A 19,869-nucleotide genomic window follows, 5' to 3' on the forward strand; every position below is an offset into this window, starting at 1 on the left:
TCCCTCCGCCTGTGTCTCTGCTTCTCTCTCTCTCTCTCTCTCTCTCTCTCTCTCTCTCTCTCTGTCTCTATGAATAAATAAATAAATAAATCTTTTTAAAAAATACCTATATTGTCATGAAAAATAAGAATATTTAGTAAGAGTTTCTGAATTCTGGAGGGATCAGATAGGAAGAAAAAGACTGTTTCAATGTTTGTTTACAAAAATGTACTTCATCAAATTGCTGTAGGATGTAAATAGCTTAGAAGAGAAAAAGGGGTCCTTTATATCTGGAAAACAAAACATTAAAGAACCAGCAGTGTTTTTTATTGAAGTCATAAAGAATTACCGTTTTAATTTTAATTCCAGACAGTTAACATAGTGTTATATTAGTTTCAGGTATACAATATAGTGATTTAACAACTCCATGCATCACCAAGTGCTCATCCTATATGCACTCCTCAATCACCACCATTTCACTCATCCTCCCAACCACCTCCCCTCAAAACCATCAGTTTGTTCTCTATAGTTAAGAGTCTGTTTCTTGGGGGATGCCTGGTTGGCTCAGTCAGTAGATCATGTAACTCTTGATATTGGAATCATGAGTTCAAGCCCAACGTTAGGCATAGAGCTTACTTTAAAAAAAAGAGGCAAAAAAAAAAAAAAAATTAAAAGGGATCCCTGGGTGGCGCAGCGGTTTAGCGCCTGCCTTTGGCCCAGGGCGCGATCCTGGAGACCCGGGATCGAATCCTACATTGGGCTCCCGGTGCATGGAGCCTGCTTCTCCCTCTGCCTGTGTCTCTGCCTCTCTCTCTCTCTCTCTCTCTCTCTCTCTCTCTCTCTCTCTGTGACTATCATAATAAATTTAAAAAAAAATTTTAAAAAAGAGGCAAAAAAAAAAAAAGAGTCTGTTTCTTGGTTTGTCTCTTTTTTAATTTGCTCATTTGTTTCTTAATTTTTTCTTTGCTCATTTGTTTCTTAATTTCCACTTATAAATGAAATCATATGGCATTTGTCTTTCTCTGACCAATTTTTTGTTTAGCATTATATTCTCTGTCTCCATCCATGTCATTGCAAATGGCAAGGTTTTATTTTTTTTTAAGTATGTCAATTTTTTTAAAAGATTTTATTTATTTATTCATGAGAATACACAGGAGAGAGAGAGGCAGAGACACAGGCAGAGACACAGGCAGAGGGAGAAGCAGGCTCTGTGCAGGGACCCCCACGTGGGACTCGATCCCAGGTCTCCAGGATCACACCCTGGGCTGAAGGCAGTGCTAAACTGCTGAGCCACCCGGGCTGCCCCAGGTTTTATCCTTTTTATGGCTGAATAATATTCTATGCAATAATATTCTATATGCATGAAATATAATATATATATTATATATTTATATAATTCTATAATATATAATATATATAATACTATATATAATATAATAATAATTGTATATAATATGTAATATATATATATATGCATGAAACTTCCTCTCTATCTATTGATGTGCACTTGGACTGCTTCCATAATTTGGCTTTTGTAAATAATGCTGCTATAAACATAAGGGTGCATGTATCACTTTGAATTTGTGTTTTTGTATTTTGGGGGTAGATACCCAGTGGTGTGATTTCTCGATCACAGAGTAGTCCTATTTTTAACTTTTTTAGGAACCTCCATACTGTTTTCCACAGTGGCTGCTCCAGTTTGCATTCCCACCAGCAATGCAAGAGGTTTCCTTGTTCTCCACATCCTCACTAAAACTTTTTGCTTCTTGTCGGTTTTTATAAAGTTTTTATTTAGGGATCCCTGGGTGGCGCAGCGGTTTGGCGCCTGCCTTTGGCCCAGGGCGCGATCCTGGAGACCCGGAATCAAATCCCACGTCAGGCTCCTGGTGCATGGAGCCTGCTTCTCCCTCTGCCTGTGTCTCTGCCTCTCTCTCTCTCTCTCTCTCTCTCTCTTTGTGTGTGACTGTCATAAATAATAAAAAAATAATAAAAATTTTTAAGTTTTTATTTAGATTCTCATTTAAATAATCTCTACAGGGGCAGCCGGCGTGGCTCAGTGGTTTAGCACCGCCTTCAGCCCAGGGTGTGATTCTGGAGACTCGGGATCGAGTCCCATGTCAGGCTCCCCTGTTTCTCACTCTGCCTGTGTCTGTGTGTGTGTCTCTCTCTCTGTGTGTCTCATGAATAAATAAATAAAATCTTTAAATAAATAAATAAATAAATAAATAATAAATAATAAATAATCAATCTCTACACCCAACCTGGGGCTCAGACTTATGACCCCAAGATCAAGAGTTGCATGCTCTATTAACTGAGTCAGCCAGGCACCCCATTCTTATTTTACCTATTCTGACAGGTAACAGGTCACCTTACTGTAGTGTTTTGGGTTTTTTTTAAGATTTTATTTATTCATGAGAGACACACAAGAGAGAGGCAGAGACATAGGCAGAGGGAGAAACAGCCTCCCTATGGGGAACCTGATGTAGGACTCAATCTCAGGACCCGGAGATCACGCCCTGAACTGAAGGCAGACACTCAACCACTGACCCCCCAGGTGCCCACCTCACTGTGGTTTTGATTTGCATTCTTTTTGTATTTATAATCATCTTCATCAGTTTATCCAGAGACCTGTACTTTTGTTTTGCTTCATCTTGAGTTAGCAGCTTTTGAATCAATCAGTTTTCCATTAGATTTTTAGAAATTCTTACCTAGTTCAGTGTTAGGATTTAAAGTTATCAGGGGCGCCTGGGTGGCTCAGGTGGTTAAGCATCTGCCTTCAGCTCAGGTCATGATGCCAGGGTCCTGGGATCAAGCCCCGCATCAGCTCCCTGCTCAGAGGGGATTCTGCTTCTCCCTCTCCCTCTGCCCATCCCCCCTACCTTGTTCATGCTTGCTCTGTCACTCTCTCAAATAAATAAATAAAACCTTTTTAAAATAAATAAATAAAGTTATCAGAAGGGACAGATGGCTCAGCAGTTTAGCGCCTGCCTTAGGCCCAGGGCGTGATCCTGGAATCCCAGGATTGAGTCCCCACATCGGGCTCTCAGCATGGAGCCTGCTTCTCCCTCTGCCTGTGTCTCTGCCTCTCTCTCTGTGTGTGTCTCTCATGAATAAATAAAATCTAAAATTAAAAATAAAGTTATCAGAAATTGGTATTCTAGAATACTGATGATCTTTTCCATGAATCTTTTTGAAAATGAAGCATTTTTGCCCTTGTAGTTGATTGTAAATGCTTCCAGAAAAAAATCAAGAGTAATACAATAAATGTCTGTGAATGACAAGACTTCAAAATAGCTTTGGTTAAAGATCTGGTAAGGGTTTGCCTTAAAAAAATGATACAATTTAGAAGCAGATTGTTATCTTTGTGGTATAGAGTACTGTAAAATAATAACTGGAATTATCACTGATAACGTACTAGAACATATTACAATTTTAGGAATTTTGTGTTAATTTCTGGAGCAGTTACATTAATAACATATAACTATATGAATATAATCTAAGAATATTAAGCATTGCTTTTTATTTGGGAGTATTTCCCATGCAGTTTAACATATCAAATAAGCCTAAGTAAATTAATAATTCTCTTTTATATGGAGAAAGAGCACATCTTTTGAGATTTTTCTTGGTTTCTCAGGAAGATCCCAAAGTTAATTTATGTTCAAAAAGACTTCATTCAGAATTTGATTTGGTGAAGTTTGTTTAAAATGTCAAAAAAAAAAAAAATGGGGGCACCTGGGTGGCTCAGCCAGTTAAGCATCCAAATCTTGATTTCAGCACAAGCCATGATCTTAAGGTTGTGAGGTTGAGCCAGCATCAGGCTCCCTTATCAGCGGAGAGTCTGCTTCTCCCTCTTCCACTCCCCCTGCTTGTGCTCTTGCTTTCTTTCTCTTTCTCCTCCTCCTCCCTCTCATTGTCAAATAAATAAATAAAATCTTATTTTAAAAAAAAAGATTTCAGGGATGCCTGGGTGGCTCAGTGGTTAAGCATCTGCCTTCGGCTCAGGGCATGATCCAGGGTCCAGGGATCGGGTCCTGAATCGGGCTCCCTGTGATAAGCCTGCTTCTCCCTATGTCTGTGCTTCTGCTTCTCTCTCTGTGTCTCTCATGAATAAATAAATAAAATCTTTTGAAATAAATAAATAAAATTTAGAAAAGATTTCAAAGGCAAGCACAGAAAGTTGTATATTTATAAAACAAAAAACAACTGTTTTAATAGAGAAGACTCAGTGTTTTTTTAAGTTATCAAATGTATGGTAAAGACAACATGAACCCCAGAAAATTATTTGATAAAACATCGAATCTTTTTTTTTCTAGAAAATTACTTAAAAGGCAAAGAAAACCTTTTATAATCTTATCAAGAACAGAGTCCAAGAAAACTTTGTCCTTTTAGCAGATGAAAGGAAATTAAATCATAGTTTTATATAAATACACTAATTTAAAAAAAACCCTTAAGGGTGCCTGCGTGGTTCAGTCAGTTAAGCATCTGATTCTGGATTTTGGTTCATGTCATGATCTCAGGGTCTTGGGATTGAGCCCCACATTGGGATCCATGCTCCATGGGGTGTCTGCTTAAGATTCTCTCTCTCCCTCTCCCCAGCACTCCCATGCACACTCACTCACTCTCTCTAAAATAAATAAATAAATCTTTTTAAAAAATAAAAACCCTTATAGTATATCTATTCCATTTTACCCAGCTGTGATCTCACAACATAAAATTTCTTTTCCACAAACCTTCTGCAACTTTCTATATCCATTTAGGCTCTATCCCACTCTTTTTACTTTTAATTCTGGAACAACCAATCATTTTATTTTAGACAACAGTACTCTCTTTTTCCATAATGAAAATACATCCTATATTTGCATACTCTGCACATAAATACACCTGGTTTTCTTCCCACATTTTGTATACAAAATTGCTTCCTTTTTTACTGTTTCTAATAGGTTTATTTTTTACATATTGATTATAGATTTTAACTATTCATAACCTGTACCTTCCAGTGAATACAAAGGCACAGGTAACTGAACTGTCTTTCATATATTAGCATCCCATAGCTAATAAGGTTAGCAAACTTATAAATACACAGTTATAAAAACTTATAATTTTTAGGGATATATGTTTTTGCAGTATGACTTTTCAATGTAATATTTATAGACCCATATATCTTTTGTCTCTGTAAAAATTAAAAAGCCAAAATTAGGGGCATCTGGGTGGCTTAGTTAAGTGTCTGGCTCTTGATTTCAGCTCAGGTCTTAATCTCAGTATTGTGAGTTCACACTCCAATTTGGACTTCACCCTGGACATGAAGCCTACTTAAAAGCAAAATAATAAATAAAAAGTACATAAACATGTGTAGCAATCAGTGTCTCAGTATCTTATTTGAGAATGACCTATATAGTTAATGAGTATTCATTACATAGTTTAACTTAATATAAACTTATTTAAATGTGTTTAAATTACTTGTTTTTAACAATTATGCTTAGGTTAGACATGAAACTGCTAACCATGATTGTAAGTTATTTCTTCTTGGCAAATACTGCAACATAAATCTAGCATTAACTTATTTTACTTGTAAGCCCAGGTAAAAAAAATTGCATATTTGCATTACATTTATGTTGACAGTTCTGAATACATGACTATATTTATTAAACAACAAACTTAAACTACTTTCGGCTTGTCAAAGATTATTCCATATCATGTGAACTTGGAAAACATTTGGGTTAGGTTATATATTTCTGAGTTTTAGGAATACTTAATTTATACAAGTGTTTCTTTTTTTTTAAGATTTTATTTATTCATCCATTCATTCATTCATTCATGAGAGACAGAGAGAGAGAGAGAGAGAGACACAGGCAGAGGGAGAAGCAGGCTCCCTGCAGGGAGCCCTATGTGGGACTCCATCCTGGGACTCCATCCTGGGACTCGATCCCGGGACTCCAGGATCACGCCCTGAGCCAATGGCAGGCGCTAAACCACTGAGCCACCCAGGGATCCCTATACAAGTGTTTCTTTCACTTTTAGCCAATTAAATAGATCCCTTTTAAGGGGAAAGGAGAAAAAAAAAATGAGTGGGAAATATAAGAAAGGGAGACAGAACATGAGAGACTCCTAACCCTGGGAAACGAACAAGGGGTGGTAGAAAGGGAGCTGGGGGGGAGGGGTAACTGGGTGACGGACCCTGAGGGGGGCACTTGATGGGATGAGCACTGGGTGTTATTCTATATGTTGGCAAATTGAACACCAATAAAAAATAAATTAAAAAAATAAATAAATAGATCCCTTTTAAAAATCTCACATATGCATGATATGCATAAGACACAGAGATCTTATATTTTCTCTTTAAAATTTTTGCTATGTCTCAGGTACAGTAATACAAAACTCGAAAGAATAGCTGGATCCAGAAATGTATTTGGCAGAGAGACTAAGTTAAGACTGCCTGGTTAAATGGCCAAAGTTTTTTACTAAAGATTTTTTTATTTGCATGCTATAATAATTCTGCAAAACTATTTTCTGAGTCATTTTGCCTTTTAGAAGCTTCTACATACCAATCAAAGAATATATTCCATTGTCTCTGAGAGTTTTGATCCTCCCTTTTCAAGGGTGTTGATTAAGGTGGATTTATCTAAATTAAAGTTTCCTTCAGAGGGGCCACTACAATTCCAAATTATCTGAAAGTTCACTCATTTTCCAAAAGTACACAATATCTGGGGCACCTGGGTGGCTCAGTCAGTTGAGCACCTGTCTTCTGCTCAGGTCATGATCCCAGGGTCCTGCTCAGCAGACAGTCTGCTTCTCCCTCATGCTCTGCCCCTCCACCTGGTTTATGCTATCTCACATGGACGCTGTCTCTCTTTCAAATAAACAAAATCTTAAAAAGCACACAAGATCCTCATCCATAGTGGCTATATTACATATAAGAGGGAGGAGTCTTTATAGGACATACAGTGCTCGCTTCGGCAGCACATATACTAAAATATAGGACATACAGAGAGTTTTAGACCAGGTAGAACTCATCTTGGCCTTTAGAGTCCCTAACACAAATCATCTACAGGGGCCCCAGTAATTCCATCATGGTGTAAAATCAAGAATCATGGATTTTTCCCTTTATACACAGAAGGACGACGACTTACCAAATAGTTTCAACAAACAAAAACAGAAAGCAAATGTTCACAACGAGCTGAAGAACCAGAACACAGATAATGGAGGTTTGGGATTTTTTTTTTAAGATTTTATTTATTTATCCATGAGAGACACACAGAGAGAGGCAGAGACACAGGCAGAGGGAGAAGTAGGATCCCCATGAGGGGCATCAGACATGACCATTGTACGGACTACATGTACAAACTCCCCTTGCAGAGATCCTGGCCCTCAGTGAGTTCCACATTTGTATCCTCTCTGACATCAGTAAGTCCTCTCAGAATAAAATACCAGAATCATCTCTCTGACCTTCCATACTTTCTTCAATCCTGGCTTTGTAAGTCTTCACTGTCTTACAGATCTCTTGTGCCTTCAAGTAGACATATTTAATATTTTTGCTCAGCTTTTCTAATTGTCCTCAGTTTTAGAGGACTGCTCTGAATTACCTCATCTACCATCACTAGAAGCAGAACTCTCAGATTTGTTTTTAACTAGCAACATAGTGGTTATATCAGACCTAGTCACCACCTCTGATTCCATGTGGGCTAATATACATCCAGTCTACAGCCCCCAGACCACCGCTGCTCCCTTTTCAGACCTTTAATGGCACAAGAAACCCAGACTCAGTATCTCGGGGTTGCAACATGCTGGGTCCTGGATGCTTAGGAATCCACTAGTCTTACTCCCTGCCCTTGCAAAGCCTGCAGTGTGTCCGTTCCTTCCTGAAGTCTCCAACCTTTGTAGGCCATTATTCCCATTCAACATCAACCTTCTCTCTCCTCAGCTGGTCTGTTGAGTTGCTACAGTCATGATTTCAACTGTCCTTTCCGTGAGTAAACTCTTTCCCAGACTTCTTACTGCCCTTAGATTGGTAAAGGTCAGTTTGAGCCCGGGCATGCAGGTCTGACTCTGTTCTCTGCAGCCATTCATACCTCGGTTCCTGAATATATTCTGGCTCATAGTAGTTTGTCCTCCTCGATTCAGTGTCACTGCCTCTAGGAGCTCTTCCCTGATTCTCCATGGTTCTATCAGCCTGAACACTCTGCTTCTCTGGTCTGTTTCCTCAGCAGGACAAGTATTTTGAAGGCAATGTCAGGGTTGTATTCATTTCAGCATCTCTAGCAATTAGCGCCTAAGAGGTATCAGTTCGTGTGAATGATCTCATTTCTCAAGTTCCATGTATCCCTTAATGTATTATCTTCTTCACCAATCTCATGAATCCTTTTTCCTGGGAACCCCAGTCATTTTTCTGTCCCTTAATGGGAAGCATGCCAGCTGCTAGCTTGCTTGCACCAACCCTACCCACCAACACACCAAGTTCACAGACCTATGGGACACCCTGACAGTGGACCGCCACCTGCTGGTCAGATTTCTAGGACAGTGACAGCTCAGGGCCATAGACAGAGTAGGGTGGCATTCCATAAAGAATGTAAAACCCTTCTCAGGATATTTTCAAATGCACAATGTAAAGCATATAGATTACAAGTGAAACTAATCATAATGAAAGCTAGACATCAATATATTAGAAAACATATATATATTCCTTATAGATATATGTATGTATATGTAATGTGATACATCTCAATCGTAACAGGACCTAATGATTGACCAAATAACTACTGTTATTTCAAAGTGATGAACAAAGTTTTGAGATGTCTGCACACCTGTATTATAAGATGAAATCTCTGATTTCTATTGCTGGCACAGTCACGGGGACTACTTATATTACTAGAGTTGGTTGCCTACATCCATACAGACAGCAAGTACTGAATTTCAGTTAGAGGTAAGTCAAACTAAACACCAAATCTTTTCCCATCCAGGGACAAAGACACCCTGAATTCTTCCCTTTGAGTTCTTAGTAATAGGGGAAGTCTGTGGACCCCAGGTTAAGAAACCCTGAATGGGACTTTAGAGGCATGGCAGAAAATGCTTTTAAATACAGCAGCTAGTCGTTGAGTGCCTGTGTGACTCTTACTGAGCATAATGGGCAGCTGATAGTGGGAGAGGAGGTGTGGTGGAGGCAATGCTTCTAGAGGTCTAAGTTTGAGTTTCATAGGTATCATTTACCAATGTTGTAAAGTTTGGACCAGACTTCCTCTTGCCCTATGTCCATTTCTTCATCTATAAAATTGGAATGACAAAGTTTTCCTCATGGGTTGTTAAAAGGATTTAATAAGCTAATACGTGAAAAACCCTGGTGGTCAAATGTTTGATATTAAATGAGAATGTTAATGTTAAATGTCTATACAGAACACACACACACGAACATACACACACATATAACTTCTTACAAAATAGAAACCCACCCCAAAGTCAGACTGGCTGTGTGACCTGGAAACACCAGGGTACTCAGAATACAGCAAACCCTTTCTCACTTAGCTAATATGGATTAAGTCTGCCCTGCTGTTGCCACCCCAATCCAAGAGAACAACCACAAACACAAATAGTCTCTCACCTTATTATTTTATTAGAAGCATATTTACATTCTCGCAGTTAAACTTTCCAGAAAACATTTTACAAAAGTTTTGTATAAAGTTTTGAAATGACATAAAAATAACTTCTATCCTTTATAAAGGGAAAATATAAGTTAGTTATATTTACTCTGCCAAAATTGGACTGAAAACAAGAAACAGTTCCATCTGTCCCTTACAGAGGAAAACATTAGCACAGGGCATGAGGAATACTGTGTAAGCCTTCTCACTGATGGGCATGCATGCTGGCTCCATCATGAGGCTGGAGGACCCAGCCAACCCTCATCCAGAAAGGACAGGGGAGCTATCAGGCCTTGGGCAGCACTAAACAGGGAAGCAGTAACTCCTTCAAGGAGTCATGTGAACGACAAGACAAATAGGGGAATAATCAAAGACTTTCATCTGAACCATGAAACTGGCATTTCACCTAAATACTCATTCTCACACTCCAGGCTGCAAAAGGCAATTCTGTAAACAAAGCCAAAATCAGCCCCGCCTGACCATTTGTCAGTGCTGGCCTTGTCTGGTGCTACTTGGTCAGTGTTCTGTAATTACACTACTGCTAGTTCACATTTTCCCAGCACCTGTGCACCAAAAAGAATAAAAGGAGCCAATTGTTTCCCTTGTCTCATTTGTGTAAGACCAGAAAACTGTCCCATCTGGGTCAAATACTGAAGCAGGCAAGCTGAATGTTTGCTAACTTAAGAGGACCACTGCCTTACCACAACCCCCAGAGCATCTTCACTGCATTTGTAAGCCTTGGGAACCCCAAGTCCCCCACCTCCCCAAGATCCAGTTAAACCAGTGCCAAAAAATCATCAAGAGAATTGCTTTAGGTCAAAGCATCAAATCTTAAATGTTTAGTAGGAGTGAAGGAAAAAGTCCTTCAGGGGTGTTAACCACTCCATCACCAGCAAAACAGTACCCAGACTTAATACATCATCCATATGATTCCTCAAAATCGCCTTTAGTTTTATTTAAAGCAGGTATCTTAAAAAAAAAAAAAAAAAAAAAAAGCAGGTATCTTTCTGTAGAAGCCATTCATTTATATTTCCTTCAAATTAGAGATCAAAGTGAAAAAAGGTTTTTTTGTAGATAAACTGAATGCCTGAGTATTACTTTTACTGGGTCATCTGCATCCTGCAGTCTAGGGGAATCACAATCTGTGGGAGGCCAGCTGAGTAACCTGAAGGCCCAGAATTCCATCTGAGATACAGAAGCTTCATCCATTGTGTTGCTAGGGGCAGGAAGCATTATGTTTTTCCTTAATGCTTTTTCTTCCTCAACAGAAATCCCAGTGACTACCAGCCTATGTCTCAAGTGTAAGGCCAGACTCCTGCTAGGAGAGGCGGAGGAAAACAGCTTTCCCATATCACCTGCAGACAGGATGGGCAGGTGTGAGACAAGAACAGCCTAGGCACAGTCACAGGATCCTGTACAGGGGCCAGAGGAAATCACAGACTGGCAGTTCAGCCTGTACCATTTGTGCCAGTACCCAGCACACTTCATACCAGTGGTTTCACCTAAACATGCTCAGGGGCACAGGCTAAGGCAGTGAATGTGTTTCAGCCCAGCTGACACAAGAGGCCCAGGGCAGAGGCAAGCCTGGATAGTGCCAGGGGGCCAAGCCCTATGTATGTGTGTGTGTATGTATATGTGTGCAGAGGTGGAGAGGTGGGGCACAAGATGGCACAAAATACCCAAGACCAGCAGAATGATCTGTTCAGGCTGTCCTCCATCCCACTGTTGTAGATATGGCCTTGTCTCAAGAGGAAAGCAAATTGAGGTTACTGGAAGGATGAGAGCACCCCCTGAGCAGCTGGCTGCAGGGTAGGTTTCACTAGGAACCAAAATGGCTGCTGAGAGCCATAGTTATTGTCTGATACTACAATGGCTGAAGAGCCAGCAAGAATCACAATATGGACAAACTCACTGTTACCAGTTGCAGCACTTCATGCACACAGGCAGCAAAACTGGTGCTTTGGCAAATAGGAGGGCCTCGAGGCTGCAGAACACCATTCCTCCCAGACGCTGACCCCACGAGCAGCCCAAATCACTACAACTTGAAGGGATGTGGGATTCAAAGAGAACATACATTAGAAACGGGCAACACATAATAAAACCTCGCACTCCATAAGTGAGCGAGAATTAAGGAACACTGGGAAGGGTCTGTTGGGCACAGCTGGGGTAGCACAAGGCAAGGCGCTGGATTCAAGTTGGCATGGAAGCAAGAGGGAAAGGGGTCCTGAGTTACTTGTTCACAGAGAATAGGTGGGCCTTGGAGGCCCACCAGCCTGCCAGCCACAGCCCCAGATGGCTGTTAAGAAGTATCCACAGAGCTATAGGAGAAGAACTTCGTGGCCTTATTTGGGGTCGTAGGGTTCAGGCATTCTGTCTCCTCATTCAGTTTGAAGAACATCTCCTGCTCTCGCTTCTTCTGGTTCAGATCTTCTTCCAGAGCCTAGGACAGAGAGAGGGCAGACAGAGCTCAGTCAGATCCCATAGGACACAGGCCTCCCAAGTACAGGACCGCCACCAAAGTGGCCTTCTCTGAAAATCCACCCCCCCCCCAGGCCTTTAGTGCATGGGTAACTGGGTCTTCCCTTTCCTTCTCCAGAGCCAGTCACCCAGAATAAAGGTACCATCTCTTGCTTCCTTCTGCTACAACCATACAGGAGTTTGCTATGGGCCAAGGGCTATAGTTTGGTGAAATGTCATCTCAGTGTGGGGGGCAGTGGGCAGATGCCAGTCTCCTGGCAGGAAAACAGGCAAATGAATGGAGAAAGACCCAAAGTAGAAAATGGGCAGATTTAACAGCAGAAGCAGAAATGTCTAAGTACACAGTGTTCCTAATGAGGGCACGGCACTGCCCCCAAAGAAATCATCCAGAGCATCGTTTTTTAAAATACACAAGCCTTCACACTACCTCCTGAGATTCTGATTCTGAAAATTTGTGGTAGGACAGGGGTTCTCTGTGTTATAAAGGCACATTAGGTAACTCCAAGCAGACTGACTAGTTGACCATTCCTGCAAGAGCTTCCCTGGGGCGCATGTAAGTTTATCTAAATAAATTGGATCCTACCAGAAAAATGTCTTGAGGCATTCAATTAAAAAGAAAGCAAAGTGTACTAGAAAAAACATGAGCTTCACAGTCATACAGAACTCAGCTTTCTTATAACCAGCTGTGTGGCCTTCACATGTCACCTTTCCTCCTGTGTAAAATGGCAAAATCATTACCTATCTAGCAGGCTGTTGTGAGGATTAAGTGTAAGGCCTACCCTAAAAACTGATGGGTCGTAATTACTGAGTACTTACTATGTGTCAGGTGCTACACTAAGTACATTACATCTTTCTCAGTCTTCACCCTTTGAGACAGACAGGTACTATTATTTCCATCTTACAGATAAAGGAACTGAAGCTCAGAGAGCTTAGATCACTTGCCCAAGGTTACTCAGCTAGCTAGGGGCATAGCCAAGATGGGAACCTACCTCTAACTTCAGAGTTAAAGCTCTGAAACACTGAGATCTACCGCCTGGCTCTCACTGCAAATCAAAAGCTAGAAATGATGAAGCTTAGCGAGGAAGGCAGTGTTGAAACTTGACATAGGCCAAAATCTGGTATCTTGCACCAAATAGTCATAGTAAAGTTGTGAATACAAAGCAAAAGTTTTGAAGGAAATTAGAAGTGCTACTCCAGTGAATACACGAATGATGATAAGGAAGCTAAACTTACCCCAAAGCCTGTGCTCTGAAGCACTGTAAAAGAACACCTACCACATATTTTATCTATATAACCTAAGATAGGAGTCTGTAACCTTTTTTCTGTAAAAGGCCAGATTATAAATACTTTTTTTTAAAGATTTTATTTATTTATTCATGAGAGACACAGAGAGAGAGAGAAGCAGGGACACAGGCAGAGGGAGAAGCAGGTTCCATGCAAGGAGCCCAATGTGGGACTCGATCCCGGGTCTCCAGGATCACACCCTGGGCTGCAGGCGGCGCCAAACCGCTGCGCCGCCGGGGCTGCCCCAGATTATAAATACTTTAAACTTTGCTAGCTGCAAGGTCTTTGTCACAACTACTTAACTGCCTTGTAGTGCAAAATCAGCCATAGGCAATATGTAAATGAATGAGGTTGGCTGTGTTCCAATCCAATGAAACATTATTTACAAATACAGATGGTAGGCCAGATTTGGCCCATGGACAATAGTTGACTACACTTGCTTTAACAGAAGAAACGTTATCTACATTTTATAGACCTAAAAGCAGGGCTGAGAAGGGAAGACTTACTCTGTTTACTGTCACCCAAGCAATACTCTATTGGTGCTACCAGATATTCTGTACATGTTTGAAAGAAATAAGCCTGAATTTTTCTAAAACTATTCCACAGCGTATAGTCATCTCCCCTGCTCCCCTATACAGCTCAAGACTGTGGACTATAATCCAAGAGTATAAAAGAACTTTTATATCACTTCTGGTTCAGTGTCCCAACAGTAACCCAGGCAGCTAATGACAGATAATTCTGCAAAGAATTCTGCAAAATAGCAGCCCCCATAGGCAAAATGCAATGCAGCTCCCCTGACATATACTGTGGTACCTCCCCTAAGCCCCAGTGCCCTGGAAATATGAGGCAGCTGCTAAAGGCAATGTGATCATTCATCTTCAAACTCCCTCTCAGGATGTGCCAAGGGAAGAGAACCAGGCGAACATTTATTTCCTTATACCAGACTCGACCTATGTCAGCAGGAGCATTATTGATTTGAATGTCAAGTATCAAAAGTCCCAAAAGACCATGATTACAGAAAATGATAAACACGGGCCTGCTAACAGGAAGGTCTAGGACCTTTGGCCAGCTTCCAGCCAGAAAGCTCCATTAGCGCAGGTAGGGAAGCCTCAATTCAAAGACTTCCATTATATAGCTGAGGTGGGCAGCTGCCTTTTGTCAAGACCACAGAACAAGTGGAGCTGATATATGATGGCAGAACAAACCTCAGGGCTTCAGGATACTTGATCAAGGGTAATTAGGGCAACTGTCTCCTCAGTTTAGGAATAGAAGGAAATGAGTATGTCCCTAGTCTGTACTAAGGGCTGGCTGATGACTTCTTGCACAACACTGTACAGTACAGTACAATATTCATATCTCCACTTTACAAATGACCATGCTGAGACCCTGTGACAGTTAATTTTATGTGTCTACCTGGCAAGGCATGGTACCCAGTTAGTTTGTCAAACACCCATTGAGATGTCATTGTGAAGGAACTTTCAGATGTGATTAATATTTAACTTAGTAGACTGAGTAAAGCAGACTACCCTCCCTAATGTGGGTGGGCCTTGTCCAACTATTTGAAGGCTTTAAGACTGAGGTCCCTCTCAGGAAAAAGGAATTCTGCCTCCAGACCACCCTCGGACTCAAAACTACAACATCAACCCTTCTCTGGGTCTCTAGCCTGCAACCTGCCCTGCAGACTTCAGACTTACCAGCTATCCACAATCGTATGAGCCAATTTCTTAAAGTAAATCTATAAATCTGTATCTTACATATATCTATATTCACATCCTAGGCAGACCTGGGACTCAACATGGTGAAGAGCCTACCACCAAGCCCACAAGCCCAGACATGGTTACCTTTTTGCGTGGCCGAAGCTTGTCCCGCCATTCCTTCAGGTTCTGGTTATGGCTCTCATCTAGGGCCTTCAGCTTCTGGGTTTCGTGTTCTACCAGGAGGTGACACTTTTCATTCTAGAACAAATTTCAGGCAGAACAGGTAAGAAACTCAGAAGACAGAGATGCAGAGGGCTGAAACATACCTCATGCTGTAGCCATGATGGCACCAGCATTATTCATGTATTATTTCTTCTCCTTGATTGTAACTTAGATGAAACTATACATATAAATATGTACATACCAAGAGATGCCTGAAGGAATATTTCAGAATACTCATGTTAACAGTTCTTATTGTATGATGGGATCTGCAGTCATTTCCAGCTTCCTTCTCTGTGCTTTTTTGCATTGTTTGAATTTTTCAACATGAATATATATGTCTTTTTAACAAAACAATAAAACTATTAACAGTAAATAAAAATGTCCCCTAATCTCACTACTAGAGGCAACCACTGCAAAAATTTAGATGTCCTAGATGTTGTCTGGCTCACCCTGTATATACATTCCTGAAACCTGCTTCCCCCTACCCTTAACACTATAATATAAACATTTCTACAACAATTAATATTTTTCATAATCATTTTTAATGTCTACAGAATATCCCAGTGTGGATTCATCAAATTTACTTACACATTCCCCTATTTTTTGTCACTTAGGTTGCTCTTAATTTTCACTATTTTATTTAAAAAAAAAAAAAAAAAGACTTTGTTTATTGATGAGAGACAGAGAGAGAGGCAGAGACATAGGCAGAGGGAGAAGCAAGCTCCTCGCAAGGAGCCCAATGCGGGACTTGATCCCGGATCCTGGGATCATGCCCTGAGCTGAAGGCAGACACACAACCACTGAGCCACCCAGGCAACCCAATTTTCACTATGTTAAATAGCACTGTACTCTGTGCTTTGAACTAAACTGTCTCCCCAAAATTCCTTTGATGAAGCTCTAATCCCCAGTGTGATGGTATTTGGAGGTGGGACCTTTAGGAAATAAGTTGTTGTTTGTTTGTTTGTTTTTAAGATTTTATTTATTGATTCATTACAGACACACACAGAGAGAGGCAGAGACAGAGGCAGAGGGAGAAGCAGGATCCATGCAGGGAGCCTGATGTGGGAATCGATCCCAGGACTCAAGATCACGCCCTGAGCTGAAGGCGGGCACTCAACTAGAGCCACCAGGCATCCCAATAATTAAGTTTAGATGAGATCCTGGAGGTCAGGCCCTTACGATGGGATTTAGTGTCCTTAGAAGAGACACTAGATACGTAGCTTTCTTTTTCTCTCTGCCATGTGAGGATGCAGCAAGAAGGCAGCCATCTGCAAGCCAGGAAGAGAGGCTTCATCAGAACCAAACCACACAGGGCAGCTGATCTTAAGACTTCTACGCTCCAAAACTATGAGAAAATAAATTGCTGTTTAACCCACCCAGGCTGGTATTCTGTTATAGCAGCCGGAACTAAGATAATCTATATGTAAAAATATTTATATCAACTATATAATTTTCTGTATTGTGTATCATTTCCTCAGAAGAGATCTGTGGTAAGGATGAAGACACGGACCTGACTGAGGCACTCTCAACTTTACTGTTCTCTCTCTAAGTTATCTGCCTCACAAAATTTACCTAGAATTTCTCACAGGCAGAAGAGTCAAGTCCCTGTTGATTCCTCACAAATAATCGATCTTGTAGTTTATAAGGAGCTTATAAAGCAAGGGGAAAGTGCCTTCAACCCTACTGGGTTGAAAGAGTGGGACCCATTGGGAGATTTTCATTTTGAGTTTCAAGCTCTGGCTTTGGAGAGTTTAGAAATCGATGGAGTTAGAAACAGTACTCTAGGGGGATGCCTGGGTAGCTCAGTGGTTGACCGTGTGCCTTTGGCTCAGGTAGTGATCCTGAGTCCAGGGATTGAGTCCCACATCAGGCTCCCTATGAGGAGCCTGCTTCTCCCTCTGCCTATGTCTCTCCCTCTCTGTGTGTGTGTCTCATGCATAAATTAAAAAATCTTAAGAAAAAAAAAAAGAAAAACAACAGTACTCTAGCAGCATGGAGTACCTGTAACCTGTGAGAGCTGGGACCCTGGCACTTTATATGGCTTCTCTCAGTTAATCCTCCCAGTTAACCTCATGAGGCAGGGATAGGAAAACAGATGCAGGTGAGGGGGATGCCTAAAATTCACATAGCGACAAATGGCAGAGTCCCTACGTGACAGGCTTCAATGCCTGTCATCTTTCCTCCACACCTCTGCCTGTCCAGAAATTGACAAGTGGTCCAATAGCCCGAGCAATTTCCTGAGATCACAGAGATTTGAGTCCGGCCCATCCTTCAGGTATGGCAATGCCCTGCTCTCCACAAGGGGGTTCCAAGTACCAGCTCCTGGGGTGGTGCCCCTCAGGTACGGGGCAAGCTCAGGAATCTTGAAGAGGTCAGGATCTCCCTAGGGAAAGGGTCACCAAGAGGTTGGCAACACCAGGATACCCTTCCCTGATCTCAGTAGGAAAGCTTTGAGCCTCTTGCCATTAAGGATGATATTAGCTGTAGGATTTTGTGGGTGTTTTTTTATCAAGTTGAGGAAGTTCCCCTCTATTCCTAGTTTACGGAGAGTGTTATCATGAATGAGTGCTAGGTTTTGTCATGGTTTTTCTGCATCTGTTGATAAGATCATGTCATTTTTCTTTAGCCAGCTGATGTTACGGATTACATTGATTTTTTAAAAAATATTTTATTTACTTATGAGAGACAGAGAGAGAGAGAGAGAGAGAGGCAGAGACACAGGCAGAGAGAGAAGCAGGCTCCACGCAGGGAGCCTGACATGGGACTCAATCCCGGATCTCTAGAATCATGCCCTGGACTGAAGGTGGCACTAAACCTCTGAGCCACCCAGGCTGCCCTACATTGATTTTTGAATGTTGAGCCAGCCTGAGATTAAAGCCCACTTGGTCATGGTGTAGAATTATTTTTATATGTTGTTGCAGACAATCTGCTAATATTTTGTTGAGGATTTGTGCATCCATGTTTATGAGAGATATTGGTTTGCTGTTTTTCCTTACCTGTAATGTCTGGTTTTGGTATTAGGATATGAAGATACCCTGTCCCAAGACACCGTGATGACCAAAAAAATCTAGCAGCATGCCACTGCCAGGCCCCAGGCAAGGCACTTTCAGCTCAGTCATCTCATTTACAAAGCCTCATTCCAATCTTACAAAATAGGAATTCTCACCCCCACCCCATACCCATTCTATGGACGCAGGATCTACAGCCTGGGAGGTGATGGAAGGAGATGGCCAACATTACACAGCAGGATTAAAACTTTTCGCCCAAGCTCCTCTGAGGAGACTCCTTCCCCATTTGTAGAGTCTTTGGTCCCTGAGAGCGGACTGCCCTGAGGGAAACTGAGGCAGCCTGAGATTTGGCAGGGGCGGGTGGGCAGGGAAGGCTGTACCTGCAGCTGCTGCAGTTCGTTCGTGTTGCTCTCACACTGTGCCATCATGTCCCGCATCTGGTTCTCATGTTTCTGCTGCTGCTGTAGCCGCTCCGACTTCTGCCTCTTCTCCTCTTGCTGGGAAAACTGCAACAGAGAGAGGGTGAGTGCCTCAGAGGGCCACAGACTGGCCGGGGGGGCCAACCTCCACCCTGTTCTGGAAGGTCCCATCAGAGGGTTTGGCTTGTGCACAGCCCTAGTGCCCTATACCATTCAGGCTATGGCCTGAGCAGAGACCCAGGCTGGTGGGGACACAACATCATGTTGTTACCACACAGGAATCACAGGAGTCCAAGACTACCAACTCCCGTGTCCCCAAGACACATGGGTGACATCCAAGTAGGGGCTTGGCAGATGAGAGGAAGGGATTTGCCAGCAGAGGAAGCCGCAGGATTGAAGCACTAGCATCTGAACAGGGCAGGGGGCAGAGGTCGTCATTGTGGGGCTTATGAGGCTTCCAGGGTGTAACTGGCACCCCAGCTTCCAAGACCCTGTGCTGCAGCCGGTATTTTCTATTTCCCCAACCACATAAGGTTCAGGACTCACCGAGCCTGCATCTGTCCCCATGCTAATACACCCACAGAGCCCCCACCTGCTTGATCTTCTCGCGCTGCTCAGAGGCACTGCCCGCGCCATTGATGTGGAGGCTCTTCTTGTACATGGCCATGCGTGTCTTGCCCTCACTCCTCTGAATCTTGGGCAGCCGTGCTTTCTCCTGCTGCTGTCGCATCTTTAGCTGCTCTATCATGCGCTGATTATAGCGCTGCATCTGCTCCCGCTCCTGAGAGGACAGCCAGCAGGAGCTGAGGTCAAGTGTGCTCTGGGCCCCAGGGGTGTGAGGAGAGGCCCAAGGCTGCCACACAAACTCAGGAGCCCAGGACCCATATGGCCCCCTGTGGCTCTTAGCAGAGCAAAGTTAGTATTATTTTACTTCTGTTAATTTTTATTTTATTTTTTTTAAGATCTTATTTATTTTTTCATGAGAGACACAGAGAAAGAGAGAGAGGCAGAGACACAGGCAGAGGGAGAAGCAGGCTCCATGCAAGAAGCCCAATGTGGGACTCAATCCTGGGACTCTAGGATCAGGCCCTGGGCGGAAGGCAGGCACTAAACCACTGAGCCACCCAGGGATCCTCTACTGTTAATTTTTATTTTT

General features: G+C 42.2%; 1 protein-coding gene and 1 long non-coding RNA gene across 2 annotated transcripts in view; one reads left to right on the forward strand and one right to left on the reverse strand.

Moving 5' to 3' along the window:
* Nucleotides 1-19,869, forward strand: part of LOC121488192 — a 62,514-nt gene that overhangs the window by 32,488 nt on the left and 10,157 nt on the right. Inside the window, exons 3-4 of the long non-coding RNA XR_005986992.1 lie at nucleotides 8,708-8,896; nucleotides 15,145-15,347. This is a non-coding gene — a long non-coding RNA (uncharacterized LOC121488192). The remainder of the gene's footprint in view (nucleotides 1-8,707; nucleotides 8,897-15,144; nucleotides 15,348-19,869) is intronic.
* STK10 (serine/threonine kinase 10) overlaps nucleotides 9,561-19,869 on the reverse strand; it is a 113,450-nt gene continuing 103,141 nt past the window's right edge. The window contains exons 16-19 of the mRNA XM_041750552.1: nucleotides 19,306-19,494; nucleotides 18,675-18,800; nucleotides 15,209-15,322; nucleotides 9,561-12,045 (exon numbers count right to left, since the gene is read on the reverse strand). Coding sequence (XP_041606486.1) covers nucleotides 11,905-12,045; nucleotides 15,209-15,322; nucleotides 18,675-18,800; nucleotides 19,306-19,494 — 570 coding nt within the window. The 3' untranslated portion in view covers nucleotides 9,561-11,904. The remainder of the gene's footprint in view (nucleotides 12,046-15,208; nucleotides 15,323-18,674; nucleotides 18,801-19,305; nucleotides 19,495-19,869) is intronic.

Source organism: Vulpes lagopus, chromosome 3 (assembly GCF_018345385.1).
Source record: "Vulpes lagopus strain Blue_001 chromosome 3, ASM1834538v1, whole genome shotgun sequence".
In the NCBI taxonomy this organism is placed as follows: domain Eukaryota; kingdom Metazoa; phylum Chordata; class Mammalia; order Carnivora; family Canidae; genus Vulpes; species Vulpes lagopus.